General features: G+C 36.1%; 1 protein-coding gene across 15 annotated transcripts in view; it reads left to right on the forward strand.

Annotated features, from left to right (window-relative positions):
- The window catches only part of GPR174 (G protein-coupled receptor 174), a 109,422-nt gene that overhangs the window by 51,260 nt on the left and 33,373 nt on the right, over window positions 1-24,789 (forward strand). For 6 of the 15 annotated variants that reach the window (XM_044763735.2, XM_070503227.1, XM_070503238.1 and 3 more), the window contains exons 2-3: window positions 6,689-6,847; window positions 16,645-16,778. In XM_044763735.2, coding sequence (XP_044619670.2) covers window positions 6,772-6,847; window positions 16,645-16,778 — 210 coding nt within the window. In that variant the 5' untranslated portion in view covers window positions 6,689-6,771. Of the gene's footprint in view, window positions 1-6,688; window positions 6,848-7,013; window positions 7,073-16,310; window positions 16,465-16,644; window positions 16,779-16,861; window positions 16,921-24,789 lie in introns of those variants that run through there. The other 9 variants (XM_070503230.1, XM_070503232.1, XM_014866222.3 and 6 more) reach the window with 4 other exon arrangements.

Here is a 24,789-nt window from a genome sequence, read left to right on the forward strand (position 1 = left end):
TATATAAAATAACAATTTTAACTTGGTATTGTTGATTTTTCATATATATATATAATCTTATTTCTTCTAAAGAAGCTAGGAGATGTATATCTCCTATATATTTTGTGCTGATACATGTTAGCAGAAAAATGAGAGGGCAAATAGAGCTATGTAAGAATAAAGTTCCTTTATCTTACTATAATTAAATTTGTATAAATCTGAAGCAGATTCTGATAAGTTAAAATATATATTTTAAGCCTGAGATCTACCACTAAGAAAACAACTAAAAATACAGTTAAAAATGTTTAAAGGAATAAAAATGGTATATTGTAAAATTTTCACTTGTGTACAAAAATCAGGAGTAAAAGGAGGGAGAAAGGAATGAAAATTCAGAAGACATACAGAAAGAAAAAAATGTGGACAAATATTCAAATATGTCAATAATAAAATTAAATTTAAATGAATTAAATGATCCAATCAAAAGGAAATGATTGGCAGATTGAAGTAAATAAAAATAATATCCAACTATATTCTGTCTACAGGAGACACACTTTGGATTTAAAGCTACAAATAGGTTGAAAGTAAAAGGATGGAAAAATGTATACCATACAAATAGTAACCAAAAGAGAGTTGGGGTGGCTATCCTAAGATCAAACAAAATAAACATTGTTACAAACGCTGTGACTAGTAATAAAGAGGAACATTTATAATGATAAATTCACTTAGTAATGAAATTACTAAAATTTCATTAGTAAAATAGAACAATTATAAACATGTTTGTACCTAACAAGAGAGCTCCAAAATATGTGTAGCATGAACTGATGGAATTAAAGGGACAATTAGACCATTCAACAATAGTTGATGGAGATTTAAATACCCAACTTTTAATAATGAATAGAATCATTAGGCAGAATATCAACAAGGAAATATAATATATTAACACTATAATAGATATTTATAGAAAAATCCACCAAACAATAGCAGAACATGCATTCTTTTCAGGTAGACATGCAATATTCTTCAGGATAAACATATGCTTGAGTATAAAGCAAGCACTAACAAATTTGAAATGATGGAAACTACACAAAGTATGTACCTTGACTACAATGAAATTAGAAATAAACAGAGAGACAATTTTATAAATAACAGATATGGATAAATTAAGCAACAGATCCATAAATAACCAATGGGTCAAAGAAAAAAATGGGAAAGAAATTAAAAAATACTTTGAGTTGAATTAAAAAAAACCCCACAACACACCAAAGCTTATGAGATGGAGCTAAAACAGTGCTTAGGGAAATTTTTATCCATAAGCAACTATATTACAAGGCAAGTTTCTCAAATCAATAACCTAAATTTCTACCTTAAGACATTAATAAAGAAGAACAAAGTAAACCAAAGGAAAGCAGATGGAGGAAAATAATAAGGATTAGAGTGAAAATTAATGAAAGACACAATAGAAAAATAGAGAAAATTTATGTAAATAAAAGCTGGTTCTTTGAGAGGATCAACAAAATTGACAAACTTTTAGCTAAACTAGTCAAGAAAAAAAGAGAGAAGACTCATATTACTAAAGATCAGGGATGAAATAGGGGTCATTACTACTCAATTACACAAATAAAGAAGATTATAGAGGAATACTGTGATATACCTGTATGCCAACAAATTACAGAATGCCAACACAAGAGATTACTTAGATGAAATGGACAAATTCTTAGAAAGACATAAACTACTGTACTGATTTTGGAAGAAATAGAAAATCTGAACAGATCTATATAACAAATTTAAAGATTGAATTAATAATAATAATGATAAATAACTCCCCACAAAGAAAAGCTAAGGACCAAATGGCTTTTCTGGTGAATTCTACCAAACAAAGAAGAATTAATACTAATCCTTTTCAAATTCTTCCAAAAAATAGAAGAGGAGAAAATACTTCCCAACTCATTCTATGAGGCCAGTAGCACTCTACAAGCAAAGCCAGATAAAGACATCACAAGAAATGAAAACAACAGGCCAACATCCCTTGTGAATATAGATGCAAAAATCTTCAACAAAATACTAGCAAACTGAGTCCAGTAAAATATAAAGTATATTATGTACCACTAACAAGTAGGACTTATTCCAAGGATGCAAGGCTGTTTAAACATCCAAAAATCAATGTTATACATTGTGTTAATTAAAAGGGAAAATACATGATTATTCTAACAGACACAGAAGAATCATTTGATGAAATCCAACACCCTACCATAATAAAAATTTTCAATAAAGTAAGAAGAGAAGGGAATTTCCACAATCTGTTAAAGGACATCAATCGAAACCCAAAACTAACATCATACCCACGGTGAAAGTGTGAAAAAGTAAATGTTTCCCCCCTAATATTGGGAATCAGACATGGATGTCTTCTCTCACCACTTCTATTTAACATTGTATTCGCTAGGGCAAATAGACAAGAAAAAGAAATAAAACTCATCTAAATTAGAAAGGAGGAAGTAAGCTATCTATATTCAGAGATGACATAATCTTGTGTAAAGAAAACCTTAAGAAATCTACTAAAAGACTATTAAAACTAATATTAGAATTAATTGCTCTAATAGTTAAAACTAAGAAACAAGTTCAACAAGGTTATAGCATACAAGATCAATATACAAAAAACAATTCTATTTTTATACCCTAAGAATGAAAACCTGAAAATGAAATTAAGAATACAAATTTCATTTATAATAATTAACATATATATAAATGAATAAATAAATGTAATGAAGAAGTGTAACTTGTACGTTGAAAACTACAAAATATCATTGAAAGAAATTAAAGATGATCTAAATAATGGAAAGACATCCATGTTCTTGAAAATAAAGAACAAATCTGGAGGAGTCACAATTCCCAATTTCAAAACCTAATACAAAGCAACAGTAATCAAGATAATGTGGTACTAGCATAAGGATAGACATATTGATGAAAGGAATAGATTTGAGAGTTCGAATAGAAACCTATATATTTATGGTCAAGAATTGGAAAAAGAATAGTCTTTTTTTAAAAAACAGTGCTAGGATAACTGGATATCCACATGCAAAAGAATGAAATTGGATCCTTATTTCACACCATATACACAAATTAACTCAAAATAGATCATATACCTAAATGTAAGAGCTAACACTACAAAAGTTTTAGGACAAAACATAGCAATAAATCTTCATGACTTTAATTTAGGCAATGTTTTTTGTATAACAACAAAAAATGTATAAGTGATAAAAGAAAAGATTGACAAGTTGGACTTTATCAAAATTAAGAATTTCTGTGTTTCAAGGGACACAATAAGGAAAGTGAAAAGACCATCCATACACTGTGGGAACATGTTTATAAATTATATGTCTGCTTTACATCTTGTATCCAGAATATATAAAGAGCCCTTATAATTCAATAAAAAGGCAAGTAAACCAATAAAAATTAGCACAAGATCTTAATAGATATTTCGCCAAGGAAGCTAAACAAGTAGGGAGTAGGCACATGGAAAGATGTTCAATAGTACCAGGAACTAGGGAAACAAAACTCAAGACCACAGTGAAATACTACTTTATACCTGCTGGAATGGCTATAATAAAAAAAGACAGACAATAATAAGTGTTAGCAAGGATATGGAGTAATAATTGGAACCCTTATATATTGCTTGTGGGATTGTAAAACGGTATAGGTAGTTTGGAAAATAGTCTGTTTGTTCCTCAAAAGGGTAAAGGTAGAGTTACCACAGGATCTAAACAATTGCACCACTACATATTTACTCAAGAGATATGAAAATTTACACCTATGTAAAAACTTGTACACAAATGTTCACAGAAGCCTTATTCATGATAGTTCAAAAGTCAAAACAATCCAAATTTCTATGAACTGATGAATGAATAAACAAAATGTGATATATACACACAAGGAAATGTTACTTGGCAATAAAAAGTATTGAAATACTGATACATACTACAACATGGATGAATCTTGAAAACACTATGCAAATTTAAAGAAGCCAGTCAGAAAAGGCCACATATTTTATGATTCTATTTATATAGAATGTTCAGTATAGACAAATCTATAGAGACAGAAAGTGTGTTAGTGATTGCCTAGGGCTGGAGGAGGGAGTGGAATGGGGAGTGACTGGTAATGGTTTCTTTTGGGGCTTTTGAAAATGTTCTAAAGTCTTCTAAAATGTGATTATAGTGATAGTGTACCACTCCGTAAATAGTCTAAATAGATGAAGTCAAGAGCATATAAAAGTTGGATTTGACCTGGATGTCATACTTTGCCAATTCCTGGTTTAAGCAGTGGAATTCCAATTTGTGGGACAGGGAAGAATGGTAGGAAGGGATGGGGCAATATTTTGGAGAAGTCAATATTTTAGTCCTTTACTAACACACATCACATAGGTAAATCTATACAAATCTGGAAAGGGAGTGAGGATGGGCAATTTTTCTCATTTCTCCCCAATAAATATACATCCGGTATTAGACTTCCTTCCCTTTTTTTAGTTCCTTTACAGTCTTGAGCTATTGAAATACAAGCCCCATCCTTGTCAAAGGAAGGTGATGAAGTCTCTGTATATGGCAACAAAATATTGTGCTAATGTTGTATATCTGAATAATGAGAAATTTTGTAGCCATACTTTGAGAGTGAATTTGGAACTTCTTACAAACTATTATGGTGGCTTTTCATATAATAATGTTAATAATAATAGCTAACATGTTGAAAGCTTGCTAAGTGCTTTGGTAATACTAATTTATTTATACCTCACAACATCCCCATATAGTAGGTTCTGTTATTATCCACATTTTACAAACGAGGAAATTGAGGCACTGAGAAGTTAAATTTCATGTCCAAGGTTATGGAGCTAGTGAGTAGCAGAACCAAACTTATAACCCAGGTGGAACTCTAGAGATTTTGCTTTTAACCATTGTGCCATATGGCCGTATGATCTCAAGTTTGGAAAGGATCAAAAAGATTAAGGACTTCAACGATTTTTTCCAAATATTTTTAAAGCATTCAAACTATTTATTCAAATGAACTTTTACAAAGGAATTCTATATAAAATATTTTAACCTAGAACCTTTTGAGCTGTGTGCCTGGAGTCCTGCCTTTGCTGATCGCCCAGGGCTTATTCAAACAATTTTAGAATCTTTGGTGTAGCCTAAGTTTTCTTCCTTTGTTAAATCTCCTCTGCAACATCCCTCTCTTAGTCTGCTTGGGCCGCCATACCAAAATACCATACACTGGGTGGCTTAAACAACAGAAATTTATTTTTTCATAGTTCAGGAGGCTGGAAAGTTCCAGATCTGGGTTCTAGAAGGATTCAGTTTCCAGTGAGAGCTTTCTTTCTGGTTTGCAGATAGCTGCTTTCTCACTGTGCCCTCACATAAGGGAAGGAGAGAGAGAGAAAGAGAGAGAGCACTCTGATGTCTCTTCCTCTTCTCATAAGAGCACCAGCTCTATTGGATTAAGGCCCCATTCTTATGACCTCATTTAACTTTATCACCTCCTCTCAGGCCTGATCTCCAAATATAGTTACATTGGGGATTAAGGCTTCAACATAGAATTTTGAGGAGGACACAATTCAGTCCAGAGCAATCCCCATCATGAACAGTCCAGCTTTCATACTTCCACAGGGACAGGGAACTCTTTTGCTTGCCTATGCTCTCTTTTTTAACTTTTGACATCAATAATCGCTTGAATGCTTTTTCTTACATTCAGCAAGCATATGGCTCTTGGGAGTTCATATCTACTGCTTCCAGTTCTTCCTTTAGGATTGTGTTGATTGCTCTGCTCATGTAAAGCGCTTGGTTTTGTAGCTAGTGCATAGTAATTACTGAGTAAGATATTGTTATTATTTTGGATAACCACCACTGAGTTATTTAAAGGTAGAGATTACGTGCCCCATCCCAAACTCTCAGATTCTGCACACTAAACATTCTCAATTCTTTTAACTGCTTTTCTTGTAAATACCTTTTTATCATCTTAGAAGCTCTCTTCTTATTGTATTCTCTCCTCAAGTGTGACTGCTTGAACTTCATAACCTATTTTAGGAGTGCTCTGACTAAGCTCACAGTAGAATATAACTATCACCTTCATCATTCTACATAGTTTATTTCCATTAATTCAGCCTAAGACAACATTTATTTTTTGTTGTTGGTAGTGATTATTGCTTGCTGTTCACTGAGCCTGAGCTGTCGGCTGAAATTCATCAGTATTTTCTGTATGTTATGCTGCTTAGCCACATCGCTCCTGTTCTCTAAGTGGCTGGTTGCATTTTTTGGGATATAAGTGTAAGGCAAGACATTCTTCCTATTTAAAACCCATCTTATTACAGCCAGCCCTGTTTGAGATCCTTTTGGATCTCCAATGATGAACTTTTCCAAGGCTCTGTCACAGTTCCAAGTTTTCCAGTAGTCATCTCATGCAGCACAGAGAAATCCTGAGCCAAAAATGAGAGATATATATATGGTGTGGTAGAGGTATGATGTTGTCAGGTTATATCTGTCTACAGCTGGTTACATCAGCAACACCTGGAGTAAAATCTAGATCTGAAAGGATATTAGGTGTCTGATACAGTCACATACCTAAATAGCTATGTGACCTTAAGCGATCCTCTCAAGTATTTTAATCTTCTGTTTCATTTTCCTCATGTATAGTAAGAGTATTAAAATACCTGCTCTACTTCATCTTGCAGAACTTTTGAGAGTACAGCTTATCACCACTTGTGAAAAGCCTACCAAAGAATGAAGCCAAGCCAGAGGAAATAAGAGACAAGATATGACAAGAAACGTATTTCTGCTTTCACTCTCTGAGAACCTAGATCTAGCAATGCTTGAAGTCCTGGAAATTTCAGGTACATGAGCTAACACATTTTTTTTCTAAATCCAGTTTGAATTGGGTTTCAGTCACTTTCACATGAGTCCTGCTTAAAACATCCAGGGTAGGGCAGAGGATGACTTGGTTAATGTGATGATAATTCCTGAGGATTAAAATGCCTACACTTTTTTACCTTTCCCAAGGCATGTGGAAGACAGAGGGAAAGGAACAGTAATGAGACACATGAAGAGGCTCAAAAAAGGTCAGATGGCTTGGAAATCACCTATTGCATATTCGATTAATTACTTGGGAGGGAGTATGGCCTTTTAGTATGGGGGACCAGGGACTCAGCTGCTCCCCTACACAGCAGCAAAAGGAGCAGTTTAGTCACTACTGCATCACTTGCATCTTGCTAGGCTAACAGAGAACTGAGTTGAGGCTATTCCTATTAACAGTTCACTTGATGCTTATGGTAAGCTAGAGATATGACTGTTTTTTAATAACTGATGGCAAGCAAAAATAAAAAGGCAGTGGCTGATAAATGCTTTCAAGTACCTTTGATCTAAGACAAATTAGAAAAGCAGGTCAAAATTAAAGATTCCATTTGTTGCTCAGTATAATTTCCAAAGCAAAACAACTGGGAAAATGGGCTCAAAACACGTACACACATTCTAGATTGGAGATAGGTAGTGTGACATATGAAATCTGCACAGCCTAATTAAGAAAAAATATACATTTGGGTGTGTATATTCCACTCTGATAGATGGTTTCAAATTAATTTCCTGTTCCTCAATCAAAAGGAGCTTTATCAAACCCTTGAGGTTAGAAGGGAGTGATGGAACCAAATTAGTCCAGTTTCCTAAGCCAAGGAAAAGTTGCTCCCTACTGATTATTCTTGTTTTTCTACTGTCTATGATTCATCTATAAAGATTACACCTACAATGACTTCTCCTCTATAGGTCCCAGGAAAGAAAAACATCTTGATAATCTACAAGCCTCTGCCCCTTTAAGTCAGAGCTGAGGTAGAAGGCAGGAAAATCAACATACTGTGGCCTCCAGCTGGCTTCACCTCTTTGGTCCCCCAAGGCTACTGTCTCCTCCCAGAGTTCAGCACAGACAGAGAATGTTGCCTATGGACAGCTCATTCTTCACTTTAGCTGAATCATACCTCTTCACCATCTCTAGCTTTAATCCATCTTTCCTTCTTCCTTTCCTCTCAACTATCAGCCCCTTTGTTTTCCCTCCATACCTAGCACCCAATTATCTATCCCCATTCCATTTACTCTGTTGTTAATTTGTTTTTGCCTCACTGTGCTCTTGAGTCAGGACCAGGCATTCCTGACTTGGCAAGGTCCCACTCCTTAGTTCTTCAAACTCCTGATATAGTCAATTCTCTATGGGAACGTGCAGAAGCCCAGACAATTCCTAAAACAGGCACTCCAGTTTAAGGACTGCAGACATGGCTTTAGGGTATTTTACCTTTTTGAATATCTTCTTAATCTTATTTGGCTTAAACTAAAATTCCAAAGAATTTTGTATCACACCAATTCACTATGAAGTTAAATGGTTTAGGAGTATCCTAAGGGGTCTCAACATGTCACTTTTGATTTTAAATAGTTTTTTGAGTGATTTTTAAATTTTCCCATCAATCCTAGCCCCCTTTGCATACTACAATACAAAATAGTTGACCAATGTTACCTCCTAGGGAAGATATTCTATGTTGTGACCCAATGCCCATTCCAACCCCTTTCTAGTTTGGCTGCCTGTACTATTGACTCTGGAACACTATGATCTACATTGCATGTATGCATACATACAAATACATTTTTTTTCATCAGGAAATCTATCGTTTATTTATTTTTTTAACTTTTTATTGAGGTTACAATAGTTTACAACCTTGTGAAATTTCAGTTGTACATTCTTGTTTGTCAGCTGTGTTGTAGGTGCACCACTTCACCCTTTGTGCCCAACCCCTACCCCCCCTTTCCCCTAGTAGACACTAATCTGTTCTCTTTGTCTACATGTTTAACTTCCACATATGAGTGGAGTCATATAGAGATTGTCTTTCTCTATCTGGTTTATTTCACTTAACATAATACACTCAAGGTCCAACCATGTTGTTGTGAATGGGATGATCTTATCTTTTTTATGGCTGAGTAGTATTCCATTGTATATATATACCATATCTTCTTTGCCCAATCATCAGTTGATAGGCACTTAGGTTGCTTCCATGTCTTGGCTATGGTAAATAATGCTGCAATGAACATAGTGGTGCATGGGTCTTTTGGACTTGCTGATTTCAAGTTCTTTGGATAGATACCCAGTAGTGGGATGGCTGGGTCATATGGTATTTCTATTTTCAATTTTTTGAGAAATCTCCATACTGTTTTCCATAGTGGCTGCACCACTTTGCATTCCCACCAGTAGTGTATGAGGGTGCCTTTTTTCCTTTTTCTCCACAACCTCTCCAACATTTGTTACTTTTTGTTTTGATTATTTTTGCCATTCTAATGGGTGTAAGGTGATACTGCTACAAAAATGGGTGCGCAGATCAATGGAACAGAATTGAAAGCCCAGAAATAAAACCACACATCTATGGACAGCTAATGTTCAACAAAGGAGCTGAGGGCATACAATGGAGAAAAGAAAGTCTCTTCAACAAATGGTGCTGGGGAAACTGGACAGCCACATGTAAAAGAATGAAAATTGACCATTATTTTTCACCATTCACAAAAATAAACTCAAAATGGATCAAAGACCTAAAGGTAAGACCTGAAACCATAAGGCTTCTAGAAGAAAATATAGGCAATACACTCTTTGACATTAGTATTAAAAGGATCTTTTCAGACACCATAACTCCTCAGACTAGGGAAACAATAGAAAGAATAAACAAATGGGACTTCATCAGACTAAAGAGCTTCTTCAAGGCAAGGGAAAACAGGATTGAAACAAAAAAACAACCCACCAATTTGGAAAAAATATTTGCAAGTCATATATCTGACAAAGGGTTAATCTCTATGATATATAAAGAACTCACACAACTCAATAACAAAAATTCAAACAACCTGATCAAAAAATGGGCAGGGGACATGAACAGACATTTCTCCAAAGAAGATATATGGATGGCCAATAGGCACGTGAAAAGATGCTCATTATCACTGATCATCAGGGAAATGCAAATCAAAACTACACTAAGATATCACACACATTTTTTTTTAATTAATTGTTTTGGCTACTTGTATACAGGCATGTGACCAGGTTTGATTAAGCAGAGGAAACTTCATGATACTTGGAAGTAGAAGAAAGCAATATGAGGATAAGGCCATATGGAGGGGGTATATCTTCTGGAAATGATTATGGCAGAGGCATCTGATGATTCTTTTAGAGAATCTGGGCAGAGTGTCACATCCAGTCCCTAATGTCATAAGTACTGAGTGGTGGATGGTGACCGTACTGGTGTTTCTGCTAGAATATTTTCATGGTGTGACTGGGCATTGCTCTTGGCTGAATTGTCATTGCCTATGTGGTATCTAACCCTGGTTCTTTGTCTCTCCTGGAGATACAGTGATTTATCTAATAATCTTTAATAAATTCATTTCTGTCTAAATTAAGTAGAGTCTGTTTTAGATTGTCTATAACTAAAATACTAACCTATGTAGCTTAAACTTCTTACCACAACCACAGTGGCTAGATCCATTTGAAAATACATTGGTTGAATGATTTAGGGTTCAGAAGTCTTCTTTGCATTAGTTTAAAAAGCCTTTTCTGTATTGCGTCTACAGTGTCCCTTGTCTTGAGTATAACTTATTGGGTCTTTCCCACAGGTAATAAATAGGAGAAAGACAAAAATGCATGTTATTTAGAAAGATAAGGTGGTGAAGAAAGAGATTGCTTGGGGGCAGGGCAAAAAACACTGAACCAAAGTTAAGAGATTGGGTTCTAGTCTTGGCTTTTCTACTTCCTAGCTATGAAAATATGTGCAAATCCCTTACCCTCTCTGGGCCTTAGTTGCCTTAACTGAAAAAATGAGGTCAGTGATTTTTAAGTTTTTTGGGATAATGGACTCTTAAGAAGCTTATGAAAACTGTAGAACCTTTTCCAAGTAAAATACACACACAGGATCTCACAAACACACACACACACTCACTCACTCAAAAAATTACATATAATTTCAGAGATTCTCTAGGCTGACGAAACTGTGCTTTAAAATTTCATCAAATATTATGGCAACATTTGTTCAACATTTCCCGTTTTAGCATCTCTCCTCTTCTTCCATTACTCAGATCTGAAAATACCAGCGTAAGTCTGTATCTAACACACTAAGCACCCTCTTTTCTACCCACAGTGACCCTCAGAAAGGAAGTATCAAGGAAAATAGATAATAAGAGAGATAATCTCTCATTAGATTCAAAATAATTTCCACTGAGCTCACCATGATTATTATATTGGACAAGATCTGTAATTCTCTGGGCTTCAATTTCCTCACCTGTAAAAGGAGGAACTTGAACAGATCAGCGGTTTGTAACTATTTGGGGGATGACTATCTCAATACTCTCACTTGCTGGGCCTTTCCTGCCATGTTGTACTTCCTGATAGCAGAGAGAGTCTGACCTGACAATGCTCATTAGTCCAGTGGTTCTTAACATCTTTTTGGTCTCAGTCTCCTTCAAGAATAAGATTAAAATACGGACCTTGTTTGTCTGAAAAATGCACATATGAGTGCTCACAGAAAATTTCATACATGCTTTGAGAGATTCCAGGACCTTCTGAAGTCCATGCATGGCTCACAATTGAAAACTCATGCACAGGAAGACATCTAAGAGTCTTTTTACTTCCAATACTCTGTGAGTCAGCATGTTTGGCCCAAGGCAAAATTGTATGGTGGATACTTCCCCACACCCTTCCCATTCCTCTTCAGCATTCCTTTCCTGTTAATTGTCCTGAAACTGCCAGGGTCTCTACTGAGAGTAGATTTACCTGATAAACCTACACTTAGTAAGGAATTTCAGGCTATACACATTACCCTTCTCAACAGAGTTTACTTTTGAAAAAAGGACACAGAAGGGGAAGAACCAAAAAGAACACACCTGAAATACTGACTTTTCAGACCTGGTGGCAGGTATGTGAATGGGCTTTTGGGGGATATAACACTTGTATTGAGTACTGTACTGTGTGGGATAAGTGACCTTCTAGTCTGTCTATGGATAAGGGAGTTTGTCTCTCTGTAGGGCTTTGTCTACGTGTATATATCTGAATACAGGCTGTATAGAGTGACCTTTGTGGGCTCCAGTTGAATCCCCTATCATCAAGGATCTAATACAGTAGATAGCCTCACTAACTACTTATTGATAATTATAAAGACTTAAAATCAATAACAATAAAATCACTCCTGCCTCAGGTTCTGGTCCAAGCATATAGATCCAAATAGCACCACTTTGCTCTTTTCTCTTGAGTGCTATTTCTGATTGGGAAATCCAGGGTTCATTTGCACTTACACTGCGACTTTTAGTATAATGTTCTCTGGACATTTTTGAAATAACAAATTAGGCTCCCTTCAGGCCCAAAATCTGTCCCAATACTGATAACACAAATATTTCTTATTTTGGACACTGTGCTCTCGACCATCTATCATTTCTTTTAGTTTCTAGATAAAGAATAAAAATTCAATGAACAAATTAAATTTCACTACATTGGTTTTGGAAATGAACACAGTCTTGAGTAAACTGCCTCTTTGCATTTGGCCACTGAGCTATTTATCTGGGATAGAAACAACTTTCCACCAATTCTCCTTCAATTTTTCCTGGATTCAGTAAATTTCTGTAAAGTGAATTTTGTTTTCCCACCTTCTTCCATGATCAAGTCAGAGACTCTCTCCCAAGGAAAAACAAGACATACAGGTATCAAATATAACTGAAAATTTTGGCAAAAAAGGAAGGAGTTGAGCAAGCAATCTACTCTGGGGCTGCTTGAAGTTTTGGTACTGAGAGATATTTAGAGATATTTGCAGTCCAGTTAGGACTATGTGGGAGTTCCCTAAATATGGAATCTCTCTTATGTCATTACCTCATAATTTCAATGCTGTGAGAATTTTTCTCTTGGCCCTGTGTATCTCCTGGATCTACATTTAAAAGTTTTTCTTCTATTGTCTGTCTATTTATGATTAATAGAATTTAGTTGCAATATTATACTTTATCAATAGTTAGCACTTTAGCCTGACAATTGGCAATGATATTTTCTGTCTTGAGATCTTAATTTCAATACTGCAAATCAATTCTCAACATTTCTTGACTATCAAAGCTGTGTATCTTGGGAAAGCTACGTAACATCTCTGAGATTGTATTTTCAACTGGAAAATCGGGACAGATAGCACCTAAACATAGGGTTATTTTGATTATAAGTAAATAAGACAATGATGTAAAACTTGTAGCACAGTACCTGGCACATTGCCAACTCTCAGGCCATAAAATACCCTCCCTTTCCACAAAAGAAAGTATTTTACTTAAACTAGGAATAAGTATAATTAGTACTTGAACTGGTAACTCCCCAAAGAAAATAATTTAAATTTTTTAAAATGTATTTTAATTTGTTAATTGCAGCACTCTGATATTTTATTGACGATGGTGCATTAATTCTGTTCAGTTACATAACAAAGCATAAAGCACTTTGCAGAATATTGAGTGCTAAACAAATGCTAGCCATAATTGAATCACAACCAATGAAAGTTTAAACTATAAAAACTTCTTGGAAAGAGAGAAATTCTGGTATTTAAAATTGCAGTTCTGATGGTATGAATATGTTTAGTAAACCTATATTAATGATAATCTATATTGTATCATGTAATATTAATGTACAACACAACAAAGAAGCTAACTTGAAACTTAGTAATTTTAGAATCATGAAGTAAACATTAGATGATAATGAGACATTTATTAAAAAGAAAATTCTCTCCTCAAACCCATAATGAAAGCTCAAACATTTCCTTTATTTCCACTTTAATATATTTTATAATTCAGAATTACAATATTGAGAAAGGATAAAGCAATTGTCTTGATCTGTATCCTTAATTAGAGTGGGATTGACCATTTTCCTTTTTAAGTAGATCTAAGTGAGTCAAAATGTCCACCCTTTTATGTATAAAGGCAGAGCCATAGAACTTAGCTTTTGAGTCTGTTTGATATTTGACCTTTCCTCTGGAACTAAACAAGACAAAGCCTTGCCACAGATGACATAACTGCAAATAAATCACCTATTTCATAGATGTCAGGAGACATTGGCCAGACGGAAATGACTTTTGTGGGGACATTGTGTTAAAAGTCAAGAAACCTGGGTTTAGGTCCCAGTTTTATGATTAAGTCACTGTGAGACATGAACAGGGTTCCTTCTCTCTTACCTTTTTCATCTTTAAAATGAGAGCTTAAACTAAATTATCATTCATCCCATTGAGCTCTGATATGCTATTATTATTTGCCCAATTTGGAATGGAATTTAACAATGTTCCTATAGGAGTATTCTTTTGATTCTAATCAGGCTAAAGTTCCTTAACCTAAATAGGAAAAGTAAGTGCAGCTAGCTCAGGAAATTTCATCACTAGGTGTTTTATTTCAAAACACATGAAGATTGGCTCCTATGAGTTCTATCTGAAACTCAAGGAGCAGGCTGAAAACTCAAGGAGACTGATATGCCTGCATCCAAAGCTTATTTGGTGGAAGCAAACAGGAGGAAAATGAGGAAACCAGAAGGTGAGCCTGTACAAAGCAGCACAATTTATGAGTTATTAGAAATCTGAATAATATCTTTCTGCTTTTTACTTATTGAAATCTTGCCATTCTTAGTATGCTCAGCCCAAACTCTCTTTCTCCTGGAAAATTTGCCCAACTTCCATCTTGAAATTCCATTTCTTACCCTAGCCCTCTGGGATCTCTGACTTCCTCTGTGAAATCTAACAACACTACATATTACATTCTTAGGCCCTCTTCACATACGTGTTGACTTATATTTGAGGCAACTGCATAATGTCTTATCTACTTAACTAGATTCTAAAAACCTGCTAGGAGGTGGCTCCCTTTCCTTTACCATCAGCCCTCTCCTACTCTCACTCCCTCATTCTCTCCTCCCCAGCTGTATTTGATCCCCTGGTCTTCATTTAGCAGTTACTCAACAGACGTTTGCTGAACAGAGCTAAGGCTGTGTTAGGGGAGAGAGAGCATCACAATAAACTCTAGGCACACCAAAAGGACGTACGAAAAGTTTCTTTAAATAAACAAACAAAGCATTACCTTTATATTCCGCCAGACCTTGGAGTACAGAATAAAAAGACAAAGCAGTGGCAATGTATTTGGTTTGTTGTCAACATACCTGACCTAATGCAAATTTAGATTAATTTACCCTTTTTCCTTTTATATTTTCCCCCATTTGCCTAGTATTAAATGATTAAAGATTGCTTTTGGCAGTTCAATTTTCCCGTCCTGGGATCTCTTCAGTTTCAATTTATATCCTGCTCCCACCATCTACTCCCATCTTTCCAATTCTAATAAACTCATTCACACCAAGGTTTTTAAGCAAGGTATTTTAGCAGCATCAGGACATGAAAATCAAGACTTCAGGAAGAAGGGTTTGCTTACCTCCAAAGGACTGGTGTTTCAGGCATTAGTGAAGGAAGTATTTTGAGGCAGAGAGTCCTACAGGTGCTCCTTATAAAATACCACGCAGGTATATTCTGGCATTAGGCCAGACCTGAACTAACATACTTCTTTCTCGCATGGCCTATGTGAAAAATTCCCTTGCTCTGATCCAGAAATACTACTAAAGTCTTGGGGATTGCCTTTAGCTGCCTCTCATTCATCTTCCAGCAGTGCTGGTAGTGGTAGTGGTGGTGGGGTGTCAGGTGTCTAATACAGTGTGGCACTGGGCTCTGGGGTTCTCAGGCTCCTTGGAACACCATCTTCAAGAAGCTGTGGTGATGGGTCTGGGCTACAGGAAACCAGCCTCTTTTCACCCGATCCTCCCTAACCATTGAGAGGAAATGGGGGTTTACCTGCACTTCCTGGTCACAGGGACTCTGAAGGGTAGGGGGAGTGGGTGGACAGGAAGTGGGAGGTGAGTGAAGTATCTGCAAATTCCTCTTAAAGAGTAGGGTAGTATTTATTTCAATGCCAGGAGTTCGGAGGTTTGTACATCCAAGAATACCCTAGGTTATCCCCATCATCAGCTACTTAAGGCACATCCTTAGGAAGTGTGCACTTTGGTACCCGAACAAAACAACTGTGAGGGGCTGTGAGAAAGGATCACAGTGAAGACTGCAGCGGTCCACTATCTATGGGAGGGGCCAGAGGGCAACTAGCTGCAGCAAAGTGTTCCATAAACAAATAGGCTGTGTATTATCACAAACTCAAAGCTGAGTGCAACCACAGGATTGGAAGACAATGCACTGTGGCCCCATAAATAGAAACGGGAGTTTCTTTGCTAAATGTGAAGCTTTGCAGGCTCTATGTACAGCTCATAGCATAGCCCTGCATCATTAATCAGAGAGAGAGAGAGAGAGCAAGCTAGCTCAAGCTGCCCCCTGGAAAACGGAAATGTTCAATGTGCACAGACTGGCTTGCATATTTCACTCTGACATTTCACTACCATGTTTTCCAACATGGTAGTGGTTAGGTAATGATGAGAATTTTATTTCTTCTCTTTTTCCTTTTCCTTTCTTTATTTTTCTTTTGGCTTTCTTTTGTTTTGTTTTCTTTTTACTCTTTCCTCCCTCCCTGCTTTCTTTATTTCTTTTTTTCTTTCTTTCTCTCTCCTTTCCTTTTCACTTTCTTTCCTTTTTTTGTTTTTTGGTAGTGAAGGGGAATTGGATTGGTCGTTCTCAGAACAAGGAGCCGGAATTGACGCACAGAGCGGTAGTGTCCTCGTTGGAGTGGCTGTGGCATGAATTCCTTGAAGATCTCTGGAGAAAACAGAAAGAAACTGAAACGGTAGGCTCCAGTTTTTTAATGCTTAATTAGCTCTCATTTGTGCCTTTCACCTTTGATATTTAGAATTGGCCTCTTCACACCAGGTCTGGGTAACCTGTCGGATCTAAGGGTGGTATGGATATAATGAACCCGGACCATCCTGGTATGTCATTTCCTTGGTATTTGCACAAGCAAAAATAATTATACGGTTGGCTGCCTGAGGTAGGAGGGGGGTGGTAACTTTAAACTTGGAAAAATGTAAGTTTGACATGGAGAGGTTTTTCATGTGTTTCACTCAATTGATATTGAATAAAATAGCCCTGTGAACATTTGTAATTTAACCAACTCTGTATTAAGTAGAGTTACTTGTATGAATTTGCAGGATGGTTTTTATCTTTTCTTTGCTATAACTCTTTGGAGATGATATTTTTATCTGCTGAATCATTAAAATGGTTAAATTTGTGTTATTTTCAAAATGAGCTACAAACAAATAAGAGAACTGTAATACCTGAGGACCTTTACTGACATGAATGCATGCTCCTATCAGCTTGTATCAGTTACACATTTTCACTGTAAAAGTGAATCGTAATCAATGCTAGCTGTAGAGATTCTGCTTTCAGAGAAAGTACTCCAGAAAAAAAAAAAAAACATGTTTATAATGAGAGAGGGGAAATAAGAAAGACAATAGGCACAGTTGCTCTGTTTTTCAGAGAAGCTGTATCTATCAGAATAAATAATCAGTACATTAAAAAATCAACAATGGATAAAATGATTTTGGATTAAATTTGAATTTTACGTACACATAATTGACTTGTTTTGATAAAATGTGCGTGAAGTTGTTTCCTGGCTTGCATGTTGTCTCTCTTTTGTGCTCAAAGAAAAAATATTGAGGAAGGTGCCTCCTAACTTTAAACCAAAGATGGGGCTATCAATGGCATGAAACTGCTAGGAACTGCATTCAGAGATTAAAAGAAAGGAAAGGATGGATTTCCATGGTGCAACATGATCCAGGATTAAGTCTCAAATGAGTTTCCTGCTCCTTTCTCTGCTGTCAACAGTGGTATGCACGGACTCCATTTTATACTGTTCTGATCATTCCAGGGAAGAAAAACATTTTAATTTTACACAGTTAGCAGAGCTACATTTGCTAGAGAGCTTTGGATCATTCAATAAAGAGTATTTCTTTCCTGCAGCTGCTGTAAATCTCAGGTATGGTGGCAAAGGTATCAATTTTATAGATGGGATTCAATATTTTAGCCTAGGGAAATATTCTACCAGCCACACTAACAAATATTTGAATCACATAAAAACCATCCTCCAAGAAATTTGTATCGGAGGGGGAGTAATTTTTTTTAATTTTTAAAATTCAATTAAATTTTTTAATTTGCACTTGTGAACACATGTACTGTTCTACCTTGCTATAATTTGCAGTAATATTTCTGTAAGATAGGAACCATATAGTGTATCTATTTCTGTTGGGGCCAGTGTAATATGGTACTAAATATTGTAAAGGTGAATAAACACAAAATGGGGCATTGACTCCTCCATAAAGCTCTCTGAATTTTCATCTAGAGACCCTTAGGAATAGATGAATTCAATTTTCCCCCTTTGCACTAGGTAACAAAATGAAAAGGAGAAAGAGGCATGCTTTCTGCCTTCCTCTCATAGACACTTTTTGCACGAGTCAGATGCCCAGAATCAGAAAAGGAAGTTAACTCCTTCTTCTGACTCCCCCCTCTGCCCCCCCCCCCCCCGCCTAATCTTGAGAGGAGGGACCACAGATAGTCCCATTTCCCTTGCTTATTAAAGTGACCTTCCAAAAGTTTTCCTCTCTTGCCAAAAGTTTCAAGAATCAGTCTCCAAACCCCTAGTCAAAAAATAAGAATTTATCAGAAACAGATTCAAATCCTGTCACTCACAGGAGTGATGGCAAGCATCTCAGACTCTCTTATGCTTTGAGAAGTGACGTAGATTGACAGTTTGCATTTTACAGTTAGAAAACCTGAGGCTCAGAGAGTTGAAGTGACTGGGCCAAGTACCTCTGTGAGTCTGTGACAGAGAAAAGGCTAGAAGCTACATCTCTTGATGCCTCGTCCAGTGCTAATTTCACTTCTCCTTGCTGCTTAACAAGGCTTGAGGATTAAGAGACACATGCATTATTCATTGGGAAATGTTAAAAGATGTCATTTTGAAATCATTCAAGAACCTCTCAATACCAGTGGCACACTTCAGGCTTCTCCCAAGGGCCCTAATAATGTAGCAAGCCTTGATTTGCTGGGCTCTACCACTGTTTCCCTGCGAGATTAGGAAAGAATTATTCCTACTGTGCCCACAGAAAAAAATCTCAAATTGCAAATCAATACACACTAAGTGCTGTAATACAACACTAACACAGACCTGAGCATGTACTGGATGTTTATGTGCTATACCAAGTACCAGAGCAAGAATTTCGCTAAGCTCTAAGACAAGAGAGAGTATTCGGGAGGTACTGAGATCTAGGAGATTCCAAATTTGAGAAGGGAGTCAAGATTACAGGATATCTGCCTGGCAAAAACAGGCATATGGGGCTTAGGATAAAGTGTGAGGGAACTAAATATTATAATAATTGGTGGTATGTGAATCCTGAAGAGGATGCAGTAGTTAGTGGCTTCACTATTACTAATTTTTATTGCATAACAGAGTGATATCTAGGATTTGAAAATTAAGGTGGCATCTTTTGGTATAGTCATTGGAAGACAATTTGGAGGCGAGAGTGTGCTTCAGAGTCATCACTTTCATTTGCAGTAACAACTGCATTAGCATCAGCCAGTAATCAAAATGCAGACAGAGTTCTTGAGAAACAATCAGAAGTACAGGATATTAAACAAAATCAAGTTTGTATAGACTCTGGAGACTTGGGTATGGGCCAGGAACTTCACTAACTCTAATTACCTAGTGAGGAAACCAAAGTTTAAAGTATTGGCCATGATCAGTATGTGGGTCACATCGAAGCATGACTTGTGCCCAGAGCATAAGCCAAGGCTGCCCATTTAGGTTCAGTTGTATCTGGGGCAGCATAATTACTCTCTCACTAGGACTTACAATATATGCAAATATCTGCCACCAAGTCAAAAGCCTCTCAACTAGTTCCTTGCTTCTTGTCAATATATTTGTTTCTTCCAAAAGCTTTTGCTCAATGTCACACTCTATTGTTTTCACTCTTAATTTCATTGATATGGCAGACAATGGCAAGGTTTTTCCACATTGTCAGCAACAGAAGAAAGGCTTTAATACTGTTGTAATTATACTTACTTAGCTATTTTCAGCTTTACTTGGTAGATTAGATTCAGGTGTTTCTCGTAAGCTAATAAAATGTTACTAGATATTTCTTGTAAGTAATGACATTTTTACGTGATAAAATAATTCTTATAAGTTATTTATAGGGTGACAGTAATAATAATGATTTACTGTTTGGAGTATTTAATCTTTTTAGGTGTTATAAGGTGACCTATGAGTTGGTTCTTTAAAACTAAACGTTTGTTATCCTAGGTGGCTACTCTATTTTAAAGTGTCAGACCAAACGGAGTGCTGGAGAATGAATTACGTGTAGGGGATAGACTTATTTATTATTCATCAGATGTATTTTTTTTTAAAAGGCATTCAATTCCAAAATTGCAAAAGGGAAATATTTTCCTGATGTTTGTGATTAATGTCGCATCAATGGATATAATAAAGTCACCCAGATTACAGAGGCAAATAAAGTAGTAAGACAGTGGCTCCAAATTACAAAAATAATTTCTGTTCTCAATTGACTATAAAAGTTGAAGAGCTATTTCTCTTCTTCCAGGAAAATTGAAGTTGTTGAGACTAATGCACATTTGGCAACTTCCATATATTGTGCATATTAAAGAATCAAGGATATGTGCTAAACATATTTGTAAGGAGTCTAAAAGAAAAGACTGGTCTTATCTTTAAATGTAATAATATGACAAAGTGGGATAAGGTTTACTAAAAACCTATCAGAGGTGCTCTAAGATGTGAAGTTATATTTACACATGCTTCTCACAGTGGAAAGTTAAATGATTATCCAAATAATTCAGTTAATGTAGATAGAGGAAGAGCATAGCCCAGATCCAATAAACAAACTTTATTTCAGTAAGGCACAGTGTTGTTCTCTTACTGTTTTTCTAATTTACTTGCATAGTTTAAACTTGTTAAGTGTAGAAATAATTTGGAAAATTCTATTTTGTTTTTCTTTTTTGCTTGGGTGGTGGGGACCTGAAGAGGAAATTTTTAAATCTGAATTTTCCTGGCCCTTGTTAATTTTATGCCAAAGATTTTACTCATTTAATATTCTAAAGACATATTTCTTTGCTTTTTCTCCCTACATTCCCATGATAAAAATAGCATCCTGCTTCTATATTCTTGGGTACACTTTTGATTGAGATCTGATTTTTTTTATTGTTGTTGTTTAATGTTTTTTCCCCTTCGTCCTAACATTTTTTAAATTGGAAGGTACGAGCAGAGTTCTCTTTTTTCTAAGGATGCCAGAGTTAAAATTAGGCAGTACTGATTTTTAATACTTAATAAAACTACTTCGATATAAAGAAAAGTTCAGTCACTTGACCTAGCCCAGCATTAATCTCTCTGAGGAAGAACCACTGACAATAGAAATATCTAGTTTGTTGTTAAAAGTAGGCACAGTCCATATCAAGGCATCTGGTACACTATGTAATGCCTTTCCCTCTGAACGTCTATGACCTTCAAAAGCTTCTCAGGACTAAAAAGAGAAAAATTTGTGATTAATTTTATGTCGATGGATGTAATAAAGCCATCCTGATGATAATCTAGCTTGCTGAAGCAGAGTATAAATATGACAGACTGTGAAGTGGCTAGTGTAGATAACCAATCCAAATTAATTAGGGGAAGTAGACTTGGGGCCCAAGTTATCCAGAGTGGGCGATCATCCATCGGATTTTGGGATACCCAGTTGTGCTCTGGCCACTTGCTGAAAGTGGCTTTTTGGTGATGGAGAATAGAGTAAACTTCCCTTGATTTAGGACCATGAAATTTGATCAGGCAAAGCACTATAAAGACATCTTGCAGTCTGCAGAGAGAAAGCGCTGTTTCTCAGAACTCACAGAGTATGACCTGGATCATATTTGACATAGAATTATCTGTTAATAACCATCTTAGCTCTAAATTACACTTGTAAGAATTGAACATTGAAAACTATTATCTGTGTATCTGTTTGAGTCTTTCATAGGGGAAAAATCACTCAGGAAGTTTAAAACTTCCTGACCTCCGAGAATCAGCAAATTTGAAAATTCCTGTGACGTGGTCCAATAGGGAAGAGATATTAAGATTGATTACCTTGGGTTATAAGTTATTCCTTCACTGAGACTTGGGCCGAACATATAAAGCCAGAGTAAAAACCCAGGCTAAACCAATATCTGGAGTACATGGGCATGACGGTGAATCATGCTGACGCCTCCCCAAATGCTATGGGATCTCCAATATGCAGGCTGCTTTAATGCACTAGATAAAGATGCAGTCTTTTCCCCAGTCTTTTCATTTAGTGACACATTTGGGAAATTGTTGGAAATATTTTGTATACATATAAAATGAAAATTGATGGTGAACCACTCTAATACACTCCCCTCTGAAGACTGTATGATGTTGCTTTGGAAATTTTAAGTCTAATTTAGGATTGTTTTCATGCATTAGTCCCCTTGCAATATTGGGCCAAAGAATATGAAGTACTTCTCAGAAATGATGATCAGTTCATTATCTTTTTATGTAAAATTTCAGCGTATTTGTTAAAAATATGGAATTGATTTCTTTCCATGTATAAAAATTTGTCTTCAAAATAAAGTTTTAATTTCAGATAGCCCTTTTGTGGGCTATGTGAATTATTTTTAGGCGTGAAAAATTCATTTTGGAATGTAAATTAGTTTTGATTTGTTAAGTCTCACACCTATGCATGCTGACTTAATTTTCTTAATGGAGAATTCTGAGCCTTTGGCCTCGTCCTATTCTTACAGCTCTGGAAGGCCAGTTTGGTTTTTATAGCAGAGGGAAAATAACCAGAATTTTCCAATGTGATTTAGGGGCTTAGAAGTACATATAGTTTTTCCCAAATCCTCCTCAAATCTCAAGCTGTGGAATTTAAAGCAGGGCCTAAGTCCTCACCATGAACTAAGGATCAACATCAGATTCAGGCCATTTCTGAGCTGTTGATTTTCTCCACAAAAAGTATGCCCTATTCTAAATCAAGTATCTTCCTAGAAATGACTCCAGAATAAGCTATTAAATATTTAAGCACTTCCCTAAAGTCTAGGATTTACCAGATTTTTGAAGGCTATCTGCTACTTGCTCCAACTTTGATTTTGGGTTCTCAACCATCAAAAATAATAATGATTCCTCTTTATTGAGCACTTATGATATACTAAGCATTGGGCAAAATCTCTTACATTTTGACAATAACTCTATTATTTTCCTCATTTTATACATGAGGAAACCAATGTTAAAGAAATTAAATAACTTGCCCAAAGTTGTACAGCTGTCTTGGTTCAGTTTCAAAACCCTTTCCATTATACTAGGATATCTATATGATAAAGCCACATCTCACTATTTTGTTCCTTTCCATTTGAGAATCAAGAGAGTTCATAATAGAGGGAGTCAAGATGTACTAATTTCAAAATACATTTTTCTTTTATTAGATTTAGCCTGGGTGAACTAGGAAATGGCGGGCAGATAGAACGCATAAAGTAGGGAATAAAATGGGTAAAAAATGGGGATCATAGAAAGCGTAGATGAAATACTTTAATTCTCTTTAATCTTTATATCATGTTTACTATTTTTCCAGTATAGCATGGGCAACAATAAGAGTCATGTAAGATGTAGCCCCTGCCCCCATGGAGCTCATTTATTTGGGAAAGAAAAAGTAGCACATACTAAATCTAACTATACAAAGGGGATTTAGAAGAAGGTAGGTGACTTCATGACATATTTTGCCTTAAACAGAGAGTCATCATCCCCATTCACACTTAAGCTGATGTGGTGCAAAAAGAAAATCACATCAGAGCTTTTGCAAAAGATCTGCTTTCTTATCCCTAACCTAATCTATGTCATGCTAAGGTTGGAACAAAGGTTCTGAATTCCAGATAGAAGGCTATATCGGAGACTAGGGCAGACTATGTAGTTTTAGATGCAGGTTAAAATAAACACAAGGGAAGGGCTCAGAAAAAAATTGTACGTAGAGACTCTCTAAACAAGTCTACGGGAATAGATTTATTTATATGTATACTTGTTTGCTGGCCTCATACTACACTCTGTATTGACTATGGGCATCAAAATTGGAGAGAAAACTTGAGATCTTTGACATACAAAATTGAAGCTACACACCAACCATTAGAAGAGAGGGTAGAGCTATATTTATATTTGCAAGTCATGTTTTTCGTTAGGACCCACGACTTGGAGTAACGGGATACCTGTCTCAGGTTCAGAGCATAATCTATTGCTATGTTACAGAGAGCATTAACTGAACTCTAACTCACATACTTAAGTTTAGGAGCTCAGTGTTGGAACCATCTGACCCAACTAGCTACAGAATTCTGGGTCAAAAACGAAAACAAAAACACAGGAACAAGCTTTTAGGATAGTCTGTCTCCTGATAATGTTGGTTATTCCTGCTCTCTGCAACCCCCACCACCATGTCTGTGCTTCCTTATCCAAGAGGAAATAGAGAAAGCGCCTTGGGACATCCATCCTTGAACTCTGCTCTAAATCATACTTTTAGCAGGCACCGATCACAAGCTTGAGCTTCAAGTTGTGCTCCTTTGGGGCCAGCTAGGGGGTATAAACCTGAACAAGGCAGTATGCGTCCTCATTTTTCCGTTTCCCTATCTGTGAAAATGGTGTGATTGAGAGAATCTCTTTCTCAAGGGTATGGATCACTATGCTAATGCCTACTAGATATTTTGTCTTTTTTTGGTCAGAGTTCCTCTGTACAATTTGCAAAATGCTGTGTGCAATTGAATTGAAATCACAC

This window comes from Equus asinus, chromosome X, assembly GCF_041296235.1.
Source record: "Equus asinus isolate D_3611 breed Donkey chromosome X, EquAss-T2T_v2, whole genome shotgun sequence".
In the NCBI taxonomy this organism is placed as follows: domain Eukaryota; kingdom Metazoa; phylum Chordata; class Mammalia; order Perissodactyla; family Equidae; genus Equus; species Equus asinus.